Here is a 15,563-nt window from a genome sequence, read left to right as displayed (position 1 = left end):
AAGCTGAAGCGCCGGCAACATGGCGATGCGCGAAAGTGTTCAATATTCCGCATAGCATCAGCGCGCTCTGTGAGTCTAGATAAGTAATATTAAAGTCTTTGGTTATTGCTGATGTCCAAAGTCCTTTCTCCTTCATTACTTTTATGCCTTCTTCTCTGAATAATACAAGGTCTATCGCGCTAGTGCAATTCAGCTCTATGTATGTTACCATATCAGGTTTGTTAATGAGGCTATATCCTCTTTCTTCTAGTTTATCGAGGATTAGAGCTATTTTATAGCTCGGTTTATCAATTTGTACATTGGGGTCAACTGCAAAAATTACTCGTTCATCAATCATCGTACGTGTTAAAGCTTCCGTTATTCGTTCAATTGTGATGTTTGGGACATCACTGAATGTTTTTAATTATTGAACTATATATTTAATTGATAAGATGTATATATTTAATCACTGATAGGTCATTTTAAAATTAATATGTGTATGTATATATAGAGTTTTATCATCCATTTCAATCATCATTTCATTTCTTTGTATCGCGGCTATAACGTATTCTGAACGAACAAATTATTGGGTAAAGTATTTCAACATCATGCATATTTATAACTTGCAGTAAATTTTCCAATAGCCGTTGTGAGGTGACCAGAGTCAGCAGGCTAACTTCAGCCCAATTCCAGGAAAAGTATGTCATCTAGGTTACGAGAGACCTTACCCTCTCCACCTCACGAAGAGACAGTTGATATATTATTAACACCCACTTTTCAAACTCCGCTTCGGGACGCTTTATTTCAGCGGGAAAGTTCAGCCTATGTGAATGGACGTAATGAAGCAACGTGATGGATTCACAGCAATACATCGGAGAAGGGATGAGACCTCGAACCTTACTGGACCATGGGATATGGCTGATGGAAGGAGACTTTTGAACCGATATATACCACCGACAAGAGCTGGAGAAGACATTCAGATTCTTATTAGCATTAGCAGTCGTTTTCACATTCATACTCGTATTCTTACTCGTGAGCAGATTGTCACTTGTATTCGGACATTATGATTCTGATTCTCACGCTTGGAAGATACTCTTACTACGATTCTACGTCTACACATCGGAGAAGATTTTAACTTAGTTCACTTCGCATCTGAGTATATTCTACTCATAAGTTACTCTCATTGGGACTTGTTATCTCAATGACGAGAGATAGTCAACGGGAGACCGGTTCTGACTGGTATAGGGGAGGAGAGCTTTTATTATGAATTTAGCTACGCTACTATTCCGTAATACGGAAGAATACAAATGTATTCTGTCCATGAACATAACCCATGGTGGTTTTGCACTTAAAATTAGGACTCATTACGACTTTATGTAAGGAGTACAGTAGGAAGTGTTAAGGACAGGAAATGTAGAAGTAGGACTGGAATCCAACAACAGAGAAGGCAGCCAGTACGAGATCCACATATCATCAGCTTCAAGACAACAGAGTCTACATATGGTGAGCTTATGGCATAAGTTACTGCAAGTCTTCGCTTAACAGTTCATTTTTAAAATTAATTTCATTCAATTTTTCTTTTGCTTCCGTAAGTTCAGATGTCGTTAAAACGCCGTTACGTCACATTTTTCATCTTAATAAATAGCTGTTTTAATTTGTATTTTATGAAATGATTATTAATGATCCTTAAATTCCAAGTTAGTGTACTTAATGATTTGTGTTCCGTTCACCTCACCCCTGGGAGTTTTTTGAGTCTCATTACGCATTATTATTATTATTATTATTATTATTATTAATCTACTTTTGTTTTCAAGCCACAAGCTTGAAGACTGGCGCCCTTGGGATACTGTTTATGGAGAAACAATGACATATCATTTATTTATTTTAATATTAAAGTGACCCGCCACGTTATAAATTTGTCATACATCTGTGGGCCAAGTGGGTACGTCACACAATGACATAATGACATAATCTACAGTCATCTGTGTTGAGAATGTGTGACTATTATTGTAATTGCTAATATTGTAATATAATTTGTTTTAACTGTAATTGCAGTTTCATATCTTAATACTTCCTTTATTTATCCTAGAGAAGGTTTAAGAAAAATGGAAACATCTCCCGCTTGTCTACCTAAGTTTTGACGAGCAAACGAGTAGATTCGAAAGAATCATTTTATAGTACATTCTTCTCTTAGAAAGGTTTCTGTTAGTAAGATATGAGCCATGCCTAATGGCATGTTCGTAAATGTGACGTTTTTTCAATATGTAAATGGCTTCCCATGGCCTCAATTCGAATAGCTTATGTGTTTCTGACAGTGTACTGGTGAGGGCAGCACTGTATGATATAAACACGGAAGATCGTTCCTTTTGCGAGACGAGAAGTATTATCTCTCTAAAGGGTATCTTTTCTTTGTTTACGGGAGATGAATTAACAATGGAGCCCACACAGAGCAGAGCTGCATTCCTCTCTTATAAATGAGCGTTTAATATATTCAAACCTTGCTCATATTAACATGCATCTTATTATTTTGATTATTCGTATCGCAGATACGTTAATTCTTGTTTAACTTTGGTTCTACAGTTCTTTAGTATCACCATTGGCCCTATTGATTACGGCTAATCGATATGCGTCTTCCGCCCCAAACAGCATGAATGGGACGTGTGTTTGTTAGTATGTTTGTGACTATGCCATGATGATAACTGAACCCCCAATTTATTCCATTTATGTGCACTCCATCGTATGGTATTTCGCCATCAATGTGCTCCCCGTGTCGACTGGAAGTTCCATTCTCGTCGTACGAGGCACGTGACATGGAGGTTTTGAGTACGGGATTCTTCCGATCTCGTTGTTATATTGTTTGGGTCGTGCACACTGCTATCTGGTGTACGAGAGACCTGCGATTCGTAACCAGATGAGTCACCCTATATGGATTGGTGTTGGACTTTATTAATTGGAGCGACCGCTCGTATTTCCTGCGTGCTGGCATATGTGTGTGAGTTCGGGTGTGTGTGCGTGAGTGAGGGGAGTGGAAAGATGATGCACCGGTCAGTTCTATTTTCGTTTTTAATTTAGTTTCTGTACCTTATTTTTGCTCTCGATACAGTATCACTTATTTTTGTCTTGGTCTCTGTCTCGGGCGCTTGCTTGCCCGTGAGGCAGCCATGTTTGTTTACTTTCATTCATATGGGTGATGCATGAGCCTGTGTTTTCTCCTTTGATTTTAAATACACATCTTTGGTCCAGAGACATTCCTCTCTCAGGCTTGATATTGTCTTTCATATTTGTTTTACCTGCCTTTTCTTCTCCATGATGCGGAGAGGTTTTTCGTAGAGATATGGCTATTGTTGTTGTTTGGATAATGAGCAAAAAGAATACATATTCCTGAAAGAAGTCAATCTCGTAAACAGAACGACCTAACTGGGCCGTGTGAGCTGTATTAATACCTTCACATGATGTAACGAGGTTATATTTGAGGCGGCGAGCTTCTGACAATAGTTATCTGTATCTTGGAGTGTAATAACGCCGCGCTCACGCTATAATGTTTTGACATCCATTGAACGAGGAATGCTTATGTTACAATCCTTTTCCCTTTTTAAGTTATTGACATCACTGTTCTGCTTACCTGTTTCAACTTTACTTTCCAATAAACCCCCATACAAGTTTTATTGGGGTTTTATTGCTGTAGTATTAGATTGATATCCTTATTCATCAATAATGAGGGACGTTTTCAGCTCAGGGCTGCGTTCTCCTGGCCTTTCCTAGTCGTGGTCCACGCCTAATTTTTCCCCAACGTGCGTATCATTTTACGTCTCACGTCATCGGTAGGGAAGGGGGTGGTGCAGATAGCGTCATATGTTGTTAATGCTTCTGTTGGGATGAACTGTATCGCGTTTAGTAAACCTTCGATGTTCCATAATATAACACTTCCGTGCTTATTTTAATTCTACACCACTGCTGTATCGAATCTCTTGAGAACGAACTCTCCTTACCCTTAATTATTTTGGCCAAAAATCTGGTCGTTCTGTGTCCGCGAGGAAACTGAACATAAATCCTATTTTGAAGGCCTTTTTGTCTCCCTGGGTGAGTAGTTCTTGGCAATCAATGTTATCTTTGATTTTTTTCTCAAGGTAACGTCTTACATTTCCTATAATTGTGTTTTCCTTTAGGTTACCTAAATATAGCCATGCCTTCTTTTCCACAGATTCAAGATCATTGTTTTTAGTACTTGTATCCCGATGATGGTATTTGGTACTTGATTAAAATTTATTTTGCTTCCTCGGGTGTATGCTGTTGTATCTTGTAAATCTCTTTGGTCGATATTGTGATAACTTTTCCCGTTGTTTGCATGAAATGGCTCCTCATTGATATTTCGTGCTTTTATATCAGTTATTTTCAACGTATTTTTGTTTAGAAATTGATTGACTTTACCTTCTATTATTACGTTTAGCTTATTTTACATAAAGTCCATTGTAAAATGTATATCCTTTTTATGCATGGTATGTCATGTTTTTCTTTAATTGTGTTTATGTATTTCATAGCTGATGTCATCTGTATCGAGTTAGTTGAATGTTGCGTCTGAAACAGACGACCAACGGAAGTCGATAGACTTTGATTTCCATTGGTTTGTTGCTGCATGACACTGGCGTAGCCAAGGGGGGGCCCAGGGGGGCCACCCAACCCCCCAAAATGTTTCCTGAAACTAGAGCGAGGATCAGCCGTTGTTTTACGTACGGTACGAACAACTTAAAAACTTACGCCGAAATATTAAATTAACGTAGCGACAAAGAATCTACTAGCAAGGCTCAATACGGCCATACATAATTCTCCATATTTGTACTGCTTTAATGAAAGGAAAACACTTAGGATTGTGATGCGTGAGGATATTTCCCTGTAGAGGCCTCAGTATTGGGAATGCAACCGTGTGTTGGCAAATATCATGGCATGAGGAAAGGAGTAATTAGTAAGGGATTACTCAGTAGGGGGCCGGAATGTAGCAAGACAATCGCGGATCGTGCCTAAGTTTGACAGGTAGGCCTACAGGTAGGTTAGGAAACTGATTGGAACCTCAAATGGCACCATCAAAACTATTTTGTAATTGGCGGGCGTGATAATTAAGTTCCAATGGTTCTATTTTCTCATCAGGACGGCCCAGGCTTGAATCGCAGTCGATCCATGAGGCAATTTTAAAATGGGAAGTCACGTTATATTGATACGGATTCTACTTAAAACACTAGATCCCGTCCCTTACCTATCTTTATACTTTTGAGTCATAACCGCAAATGGTGGTGTATTTTGAGTATCCAACCATTCATCGGGTTTACATTGTACCTTAAGTGGTGAGTGGATGCAGTGGTGTACCCAAAAAATAACTTCAGTGGGTGGGGTATAAGTCCAGGCCAGTAGCGTGGATATAACGTTTCCTTGGAAGGGGCTGTGAAAAGATTTTTTTCATTTTTATTTAGAATTTGCTTTACGTCGCACCGTAGGTCTTATGGCGACGATGGAGGAAGGAAAGGGCTACGAGTGGGAAGGAAGTGGCCGTGGCCTTAATTAAGGTACAGCTCCAGCATTTGCCTGGTGTGAAAATAGGAAACCACGGAAAACCATCTTTAGGGATGACGACAGTGGAGTTTGAACCCACTATCTCCCGGATGCAAGCACACAGCTGTGCGCCTCAAACCACACGGCCAACTCGCCCGGTGGATATGAAAGGAAACGCGGTCCTATCGAGTGCGGTGACGGATCTTCGGTAGATATTGATGGTTTTGACTGTTACCATGTACAACCATAGCTTCTGTGCTCTTAACACAAACCGTCTGCATTATTGAAACTGTCCGTAAAATTGGTAATATCGTTCTTCGTTTGTGAGGAAGTAGAATCTTCATTTAATTTGTCTTCTTATAAAAAGGAACCACTTTGGTACTACACACCGTGAAGGTGACTACCTTCCAGATCGTAGATATTTCGATTACGGGAGACTCAAGGCCAACTCTACTGCTCCCAAAAACAAGGCTGTATCTTCCCCCATCCCATGCCTTTCTTAACTGTGTCAGTGCCGGGAATCGAATGCAGGATGTCTTAATTCAAATTATAAAATAAGGATCCTAAAAGTAACCAGCCGGCCCCGCGGTGTAGGGGTAACGTGCCTGCCTCTTACCGGAGTACCCGGGTTCGATTCCCAGCCAGGTCAGCGATTTCTCCCTGGATCTGAGGACTGGTTCGAGGTACACACAGCCCACGTGTTTATAATTGAGGAGCTATCTGACGGTGAGATGTCGGCCCCGTTCTAGAAAGCTAAGAATAACAGCGGAGAGGATTCGTCGTGCTGACCACACGACACCTCGTAATATGCAGGCCTCCGGGCTGAACAGCGGTCGCTTGGTAGGCGATGGCCTTTCGGGGCTGTTACACCATGGAGTTTGGTTTGGAAAAGTGAACAGAGAAGGAATCGACACCGCTGCAAGGCTCTTTAGCTTCCAGCTAGTTCTTCTGTCCGGCCTCGTGCATTTAGGACAGTTGGAAAACGTACGCCTTAATAAATGCTCCACATAAAACCTTTGTAAAGATACTAACTGCACATATTTATAACAATAACCACAAACGCCTCCTTTTCGTGAGGCTCAGTTGGTTGACTCGCTGTCCTGGGTCAGAGTTCGCAGGTTCAAATCCCGGCTTGGGTCGGTGGCCCTTAAAACGGTGTTGAAATGGCAACAGCTCCGTGTCGTTGGTCTCTGGCGCGTTAATAAAAATTATACATACGAATATTAGCGTCACAAAACTGTAACTTTATACTACGGTACTATATTCTGTATCGCGGGCTTGCGAGGGAAAGCAATTAACAATTTGCTTTAGGTCGCACCGACACAGATAGTTCTTATGGCGACGGTGGGATAGGAAAGGCCTAGGAGTAGGAAGGAAGCGGCCGTGGCCTTAATAATTAAGGTGTGAAAATGGGGGAAACCACGGGAAACCATTTTCAGGGTTGCCAAGAGTGGGGTTCGAATCCACTATCTCCCGGATACAAGCTCACAGCTGCGTGGTCCTAACCACGAGGGAAACTAATAGGACAAGGTAAACCCTACATAACAAATGTTGTGACGTGTATTTTTCTTTACCACCTAACAAAATATCTATACCCATACGCTTTGCATTCTACATGTATTTATTTATTTATTTATTTATTTATTTATTTATTTATTTATTTATTTATTTATTTATTTGTTTATTTATTTATTTATTTATTTATTTATTTATTTATTATTTATTTATTTATTTATTTATTTATTTATTTATTTATTTATTTATTTATTTATTTATTTATTTATTTATTTATTTATTTATTTATTTATTTATTTATTTATTTATTTATTGGTGCCTTCTGTACAGTGGCGAAGTTAGGGCTCCAGGCCCCCTCGTACACTTAACCACATACTAATCAGAATCTTAAATAAAATACTGAGATACTTGAAATAGTTAAAACTACATACATTAATTAGAGTTGAAAATAAGTTTCAATTACTAATTAAATTAGTATTAAAACTAATTCATATTTAAAACTCTTAAAAATGATTACATGCACACATTCATACTTCAACCATTCAGTCAGCTGTCCTCAGCAGGTAGTCTCGGCAGGTGATCTTAAATCGTGATTTAAAAATCTAGATTCTCTGACCTGAGCTGGCAGGGTATTCCATAATCTGGCGACAGTCACCACAAATGATCTATTAATTTCATTTGTGCGGTGCAGTGGAATAGAAAGAATGAATCTAGAACGTGTGTTTCAGTTGTGAAATGATGATAAAAAAATGAATTTAGAAGTAATATACAGTGGCTGATATTCAGCTACCACTCTAAACACCATCGTTAAAGTGTGTTGCTGCCGACGTTTATCAGACATCAGCCATGAGACAGCCTGATAGTATGGGGTGATATGAACCCGATATTGTAAATAAATCGCAGGCAGTAATTCAGTGCTCGGTGAGGTTTAAGTGTTTCTTCTCTCGTCATGTCAACTAAAACAACGGCACAATAATCAAGAATGGGGAGAATGAGTGTCTGTATTAGTTTGGCCTGTAGCTCAAATGGAAATACAGCCCTCTGCCGTTTATGAGTGTGAAGAACTCCAAAAATCTTTTTACGTATTTCTTTCGTGTGATCAGACAAATCAACTGTTTCATTCATCATTACGTCTAGATTTTTAACCGTTGTACTGTAGAGAATAATGTTACCATTCAGTAGGATAGGTGGGATTACGACATTGTTTGAGCAGCTCAGTAATTTTCGTGACCCAATTATGATTGCCTGAGATTTTGTGCAGTTTAGTATAAGAGAGTTTCGTTGTGCATATACACTGAGTCGTCGGAGGTCATTGTTAATATCTTGTCTTGGAGTGTCGATATATTTGAAGATCGTCAGCATAGAAGTGGTGTGTATTATTTCCTGTCACATATGGTATGTCATTGATATAAATACAGAAAAGTAAGGGCCCTGGAATACTGCCCTGTGGGGCACCACTAAATTTCATTTTCCATTTACAGGCCTTGTCGTTTACTATTGCACGCTGTTGACGGTTACTCAAATAAGAACTAAAAACCTTAAGCGCAGCCAGGTCGAAATTTAGCAGTACCATTTTTTTTTATCATAGTCGAAATTACTATAGTTTCAAAGGCGCTACTGAAGTCAAGCAGGATAAGTATAGTGAGCAGTCGTTTGTCCATAGCGTTTCTAATGTCTTCAGTAACCTTCGAAAGTGCTGTCGCGGTCCTGTGACCCTTCTTAAATCCAGATTGCCAAGGGTCCAAAAGAGAATTTTTATTTAGGTATTCCATAACTTGCTTGTATACTAAACGGGCTTTAGAAAGCGCAGGGAGTATGGACATAGGACGATAGTCAGAGGGTGATTGTGGGTCTAAACTCTTAGGTACCGGTGTAATATTGGATGTTTTCCAGACAGGAGGGAATGTTCCGTTTAGTAAACAGTAGTTCAGTATGTGCGTCAGTACAGTCAGGACAGCACCCATAATGTTAGGTATAAAAGTAATAGGAATATCATCTACACCTGTAGTATTTTATTTAATCGAGTACAGAGCCTTTTTAACCTGATTTTCTGTGACACTGTGAAATGTGAATGGTGGATTGGCTGGAGGAGAGGGCGGTGAGTCGGTGCAGTTACTTGGGGTAGGTTGAATATTTATTCTACCGGCACTAAAGTAATCCTTCAGTTCGTCAAGTGGAATGTCAGGAGTTGTCTGTCTCTGTTGATGTTTTCCTATTCCCAGAGCTCTAAGTTGGTCCCATGTGCGATTAGAATTTAAGTTGTTAGCTAAATTCCAGAAATATATACATTTTTTTATTTCTGATTAACTGCTTTCTGCGATTTCTTAAGATGCTTTAAGATTCGAAGTCGGTGTCATTTATGATTTGTTTATAATGTCAAAATAACGAGTCACATTGGGCCATCATTCTCTTGGCTTTATCATCTAGCGTTGGACAAGAAGGGCGAAAAACCTGTATTTGACGTGTTTGTGTGTGTGTGTGTGTGTGTGTGTGTGTGTGTGTGTGTTTCTTTGCCGCATAATTTGTATAAAATGCCACTTCTTTATTGCTTATCACATGACCATTATTATAATAAAATTACCGAATTTGCTTTAAACCAGAATATTGCATCTTTACTCAAACTGTTTTTTCTTGCATTCATTTCACTTGTACTCGGAATATATGAAATGCTGCAGTTATGTTGGGATGGGAGTAACAGAGGTAGCCGGGGTGAGGGGGGGGGGTTGTTGTCGTCCCAGGAGTTTTAACGAGTGTACTTTTATTAAGCATTTTATATATAACGTATATTAATATTAGCTTCCGGAGTCAACTCATTGGCTGAATGATCAGTGTTGAGGCCTTCGGTTCAGAGGGTCCCGAGTTCGATTCCAGCCCGGGTCGGGGATTTAATTGCATCTAATTAATTCTTCTGGCTCTGGAACTGGGTGTGTGTCCCAACACTTTCCTCTTCATATTCAGACAACATACTACACTACTAACCACTAAAGAAAGACACAACAGTGATTACATCCCTCCATATAGGGTTGGCGTTGGCGTCGGGAACGACATCCGGCCGTAAAACGGGGGACCAGATCCACATGTGCGGCACAGTTCGCACCCGCGATCCCACAGATGTGAGAAAAGCGGGGGAAGAAGAAGAAGAAGACTACTATTAGCTTCCGGAATCCGCCACTCTTACTTGGATCCAAGGACACTCATTTTCTTTTTAGGTATTCTACACCACTTAAATTCTGGAAGTTTGGACACATAAAAAAATTCTGTATGACTGGGCCCCCCCAGACTGAAATCTTGGCTATGCTACTGCTGCATGATGTTGACAGAGATGACGCAACCTGTCCTGTAGATGAGTTCTCATTTCCTTGCATGTAAACAATTTGACTTCTCCTAACCAATTTTCGGGTATACTCAATTTCATCATTCCTAACGTGTAGAACTGTTTTCATATCAATGAAACAGGTCTTGATCACACTTACTGCATGTAGAATATCTTCTTTCATCTCCTTCTCCTAGATAACCTCCGATTTCCGCGATATTCCCTAATATTTTCAGGGCACCTTATAGTCATTTATTAATATCGTCCGCCAGTTTTTTGAAACATAAATATAAAATACATCATTCCAAGCGAGTGCATTGGAGTAACTGAATATCATTACCAAGTGTCCAAGACGTGTTTATATCGTTATATTTTAAGCTAGATTGAAAAATGTATAAAATCAGTGTCAGAACTCTCAAGATGACGTGTTCTATGAATCAATAAAATGTCTACTGGATCGGGACGTACAAATGGAAGGAAGGTATCACCTGATGATTGATCGTATCAACTACAGATAAGTTTCACTTCGTATTTTTCAAATGCTTTGTAAAGTGTTCTAGTAGATTTGACATGTAATTCTTTCAGGCAGTAATTTACTTTTCCGAAGTTAAAGAAAGCCTTAATATGAAACTGAGCTATTATTCATGAATACGTCTCAACATTATGTGCAGGCCACGGTATCATGACGTGTTGAGAGGAATGTGTTATTATAGCAACTCTGACAGACTTTCTAACGTTAAATATTCATTACCAATTCGTTCCTAACTCGTTTACATGCGTAACTTAGGGTCATCGTAACAAATTTATGTTAGTAATGAAGGCACAATACAACATTTGAGTCATCAAAATTAATTCCACACATATTTGAAAGACAGTATAGGGATGTTCATTCGCAATTACGGTCATCGAAATGAGTTGCATGTGTCAAATGGTAGATTTGAAGGCAATAGTTAGATATGTTTAAAGTTGTTAATTATTGTAGATCATATAAATGTCTTCTTTATCATCAAATTTCAATATGTTTGTCAGTAATCAATATTTTTTGTGAAGGATATTTTTCCAGAAACTTAATTATCTGAGCTATATTCAGGTTATGAAGCAATTTTTGACTTCATTATAAGTAAAATATGGCTTTTGAGACTTCGTGATATCATTTCATTTATCTTAATATACTATTACTAGCATTTATAGGCGGACTTTCACAAAAGTTTGAAAATTTAATTATTGCGAGGAAGAGACGACTGATTAATTGCACTGTAAGGAAAATACGAACTGAAATATAAAATAAATTCGCATATTTGATAAAGTATACGAATATATAATTGCATTTTACGTAATTTTAAACACTTTTCTTTCCAAACATATGTACTTGATCACTAACGTTTAGAAACAGCATTTTGACTTTACTAACTCAATATTTTATTACTAGAATTTGAATATGAAACCAATTAAGGTAACTTACATAATATCTTCGGAATCTCATTCCATTAACGAGGTACTTCTTTATTGTGACTTGAATAAATGTCCAAGCAGAATTTCAATTTTCAATATGTAGTTATTTTTAATGGACCTTTGACTTCATCAAGTGATAGATTCGATTTCACATACAATTCCAATTAGTGAATCTTTAAGATAGATTATTATTCATACTTTTCCCAAAATTGGATTTCTTTTCGGATTTAATTTTTCTTCATGAATAAATTATTCTTAAACATTTTCCAAATAATGATTGTTCTTATTTTGGTAGTTTGCTTTCATTGCCGTACATATGTATCATTATTTCCGAATTCTACAAAGATTAGCAAAGAACAATTTGAGAGAGAATCCATAACGAATACATAGCTGTTCACTACGTCTGTATCAGAAACTTCACGACTTCTGGGACTAACTCATGTAGACTCCGGCGGATGTTAGTCGAGGCATGCGAATTGGTACAACATAAAAATTTAGATACAATGTACCTTTTATTTCACGTAAATAATATATCCTCTTTAAGCAGGGTTTAGTTTACTATTTAACTCTTTCTAAGCTGGCTTGTTCATACTGACATTGCACATGACATTATAATCGTGCCCTTTGCCTTCAAGTCTCCAACATCTCCCACCCACGTTTCTTTACTATTTTCCTCGTGCATATCTATGCTGAACATATGTTTATATACAAAGTAGCTCCTCCCGTGGATCCATGGAACTATCTTCTTTGACACTGCAAGATCGTGGGTTCTAACTTAATGCAGGTAGTCGTATATTTTAAGGGAGTAATATTGTCCAATCGATATCCAAACCGCACGAAGTCGGCATACAGAAAACTCTCTAGTAAAATACTGAGTTTATCTGATAAAATTAATTAAAAGTCACCAGTAGGTCACACAGTGGAGTTTCTGTTTCTCTGATACGTTTATTATAACATGAAAAGTCGTAAGGTACAGCCAAGCAGTCGAATTATCATCAAACACAAATCCCGACGCTTGTACTTTCAGGTACGTATTTGTTCAACGTTTCTGGTCGTCTTTCGCTGAAAGTTACAAGGTAGTTCACGAGGATTTACCTCATTTAAGAAACTCGAAAGTTTATCTGTGTTTCCTCACTGTCTATTAGATGTGTTCTTTGAGAATAGCAGTTCACCGATAGAACATGGAAAAAGTGACATAAGAAAGGACTGTAGTTGGGTAGATAGCAAATATGCCTCTTCATTCACCTAGTGTAAAAATGAGGAGCCATGGAAAACTATCTTCAGGGCTACCTACAGTGGTCTTCGAATCCTCCATTTCCCAAATGCAAGCTCGTATTTGTTCTTTTCAGTCACTTAGGTGTAAATTTCTTCTAGAAAATATAAGGCAAATGTATATTTCCGGCTTTGGAAGTGCAAAACTATAGGCATCCCAAGAGTAATTTAAAGACGAACTTAATGTTAAAATATGGAACGCTTCAAAACACTGGGGTGGCGAGGAACCCATGTGCTGGAAACGTATTCTAATTTTGGTCCTACCAGAGATTTATATGCCCTGCCCTTTACATCCTTATTACAACTCCTAAATACTCTCACAACCATATAAACAGATTTGTAACCTTTATTTACAATCCCGTTAATGAGACTACTCCAATATTTACACTTAGGTACTTGCAGTGATGTCCCATTAGTTACTTTCACCTCATACACGAACACTGCTCAACTCGATGGCCTGCAGATTTCGAGATGACGCGTGGTCAGCACGATGAATCCTTCGGCCGTTAGACTTGGCTTTCTAGACAGAGACCACTAACTCAACGCCCGGTAGCTCCTCATATTGTAATCACGTGGTTTGAGTGGATCTCGAGGCCTTCTCAACCGAAGGCCAGTACGCCAACCGTTCAGCCAAGGACTCGGATATAATATTAAATCTAATATTAAACAACTAAGTAAACGACAATACACGAACATAACGCTTTAAACTACAAAATATGCTATTATAAATATATATATATTACTATACCAGCAGAAACAGCAATTCAGAAGTCTCAACAGAAGTATTCGTGACCGGAAAACTTCCCTCAGAGATCCAAGAAGGGTTTCCTCGTCGTCGTCAGCCTGCAATGTATGCAATCGTATGAGTTAGAGTATTCCTTAATGTATCCCTCATACATTGATGGAATAAAACATTATGACCTCCTCAGTATACTCCAATTTGCTGTACTGAATGTGGAAATTATTGTCAAGAGTGATGATGATGGTGATTGTTATTATTATTATTATTATTATTATTATTATTATTATTATTATTATTATTCTCAAGTAAAAGAGTCTAAATTCATATTATGATAGAAAATACTTCTGGAATATCACACTGTTAATACGAGATGAACTGGTGAAGGTAATTTCTGTAACTGCACAACTCAGGGAATGCTCACGTTCTGCTATGATGACTATAGTTATACATCGGTTGTGTGCATGTGTGTATATCTTACATTCCAATATATCATATAAATACACTATGTTGAACGGAATTTATTGCTTAAAGGTGTCAGCGCTTTCAGAACACTAACTCAGAGTGGAACAACCTAAGTTGATAAATTTTTGAGGATTTGATTTAGCTAGCAATTACTGCAAATCAGAGAGTAAACATGGATCCACCTCCTCTTTACAATATTACAGGTCAGTTTGTTATAGCTGCTTTGTTTTCTCTATGCCAGACTTGAGGGGTAGTTCATCCTGATTATTTATATGCCACCTCATGTAACAGAGAATTGCCAAAGCTTTTTTCTAGCTTACCTTTGATTCGAGTTATCTCTGGTCGTTTGACAACAATAAGTTTGGTAAAAGATGGAGACGTTGACTTGCGAGATGGCTTTCGTCTGGTACAAATGATACTATAAAAGATTGAAACGTTATTTTAAATGGCTCTCTGAGTTCAGAGTCGTGAATATGACTATTTCTATTTCGAGGTATTTATCATACTTATCCTTTCTTGGCTTGTCATATTTATGCTAGTTTGTTTACTGAGAGATCCCTTGTTTAACGTATTATTTATAATTTTGCTGCAGACTTATTTCACTGTCCTTCCTTTCTTTTCATGCCTGCTTATGTGTACTCGTTCCTGCAATTGAGGGAAAGGTGGCATCGATCTGATTATTTGGTGTGTGTAATGAGTTTGCTTGTTGTTTTGATTGGAGACCTTTTAGTTCTCTGTGTCTTCGACGTTTTGGCTCAAGCTTATGTTCTGCTTTGTGGTTTAACGTTGATATCGTACGACTCATGTTCGCCTAGATGTGCGAAATGAATACGTGTTATGCGGCGTGCAAGCTATTTACGTTATGTGTTTAGGCTGAGTGGGCCAGGTCTCTTTGTGGCGACCCAGGTTTCTGATCTGTACCCTCAGGTCAAGCTCATGAGCCGTTGACTGAACCATGTCATGCTGTTACGATTTTTGTCGTAACGTGTCTTGCTATTATATTTTTATACCCACTGCTTCACATGCTTGGTCTCTGAGTGTGTGTCGATGTGGTGTGGTTATCAGACCTGTGGTACTTTTCAGTGTCTTATGGATAATTGTTTTTGTGATTATTCTTATTTTATCTTGCTTTTGTTTCCGGCTTCTTAAGCCGATTAGTATGTATATTTCGGGATTTTTCCCTCATTTTACTTGCTTTCTGACTCCTGTTTATTTGTTTCTGTAACTACGGCTACTTCTTTCTTACCCTCCTGTATTCCATATTTGTTTAGTTCTCTGACAGTCTTG

The 15,563-nt window shown here is 38.3% G+C and overlaps 1 protein-coding gene across 1 annotated transcript in view; it reads right to left on the bottom strand.

Moving 5' to 3' along the window:
• LOC136864442 (organic cation transporter protein) overlaps nt 1–15,563 on the bottom strand; it is a 112,216-nt gene that overhangs the window by 41,112 nt on the left and 55,541 nt on the right. The window contains exon 8 of the mRNA XM_068225764.1: nt 13,821–13,915. Within this exon, the coding sequence (XP_068081865.1) occupies nt 13,821–13,915 (95 nt within the window). The remainder of the gene's footprint in view (nt 1–13,820; nt 13,916–15,563) is intronic.

Source organism: Anabrus simplex, chromosome 1 (genome assembly GCF_040414725.1).
Source record: "Anabrus simplex isolate iqAnaSimp1 chromosome 1, ASM4041472v1, whole genome shotgun sequence".
Classification (NCBI taxonomy): domain Eukaryota; kingdom Metazoa; phylum Arthropoda; class Insecta; order Orthoptera; family Tettigoniidae; genus Anabrus; species Anabrus simplex.
Note: the sequence above shows the minus strand (reverse complement) of the source record. Positions and strands in the feature narration are given on the sequence as shown.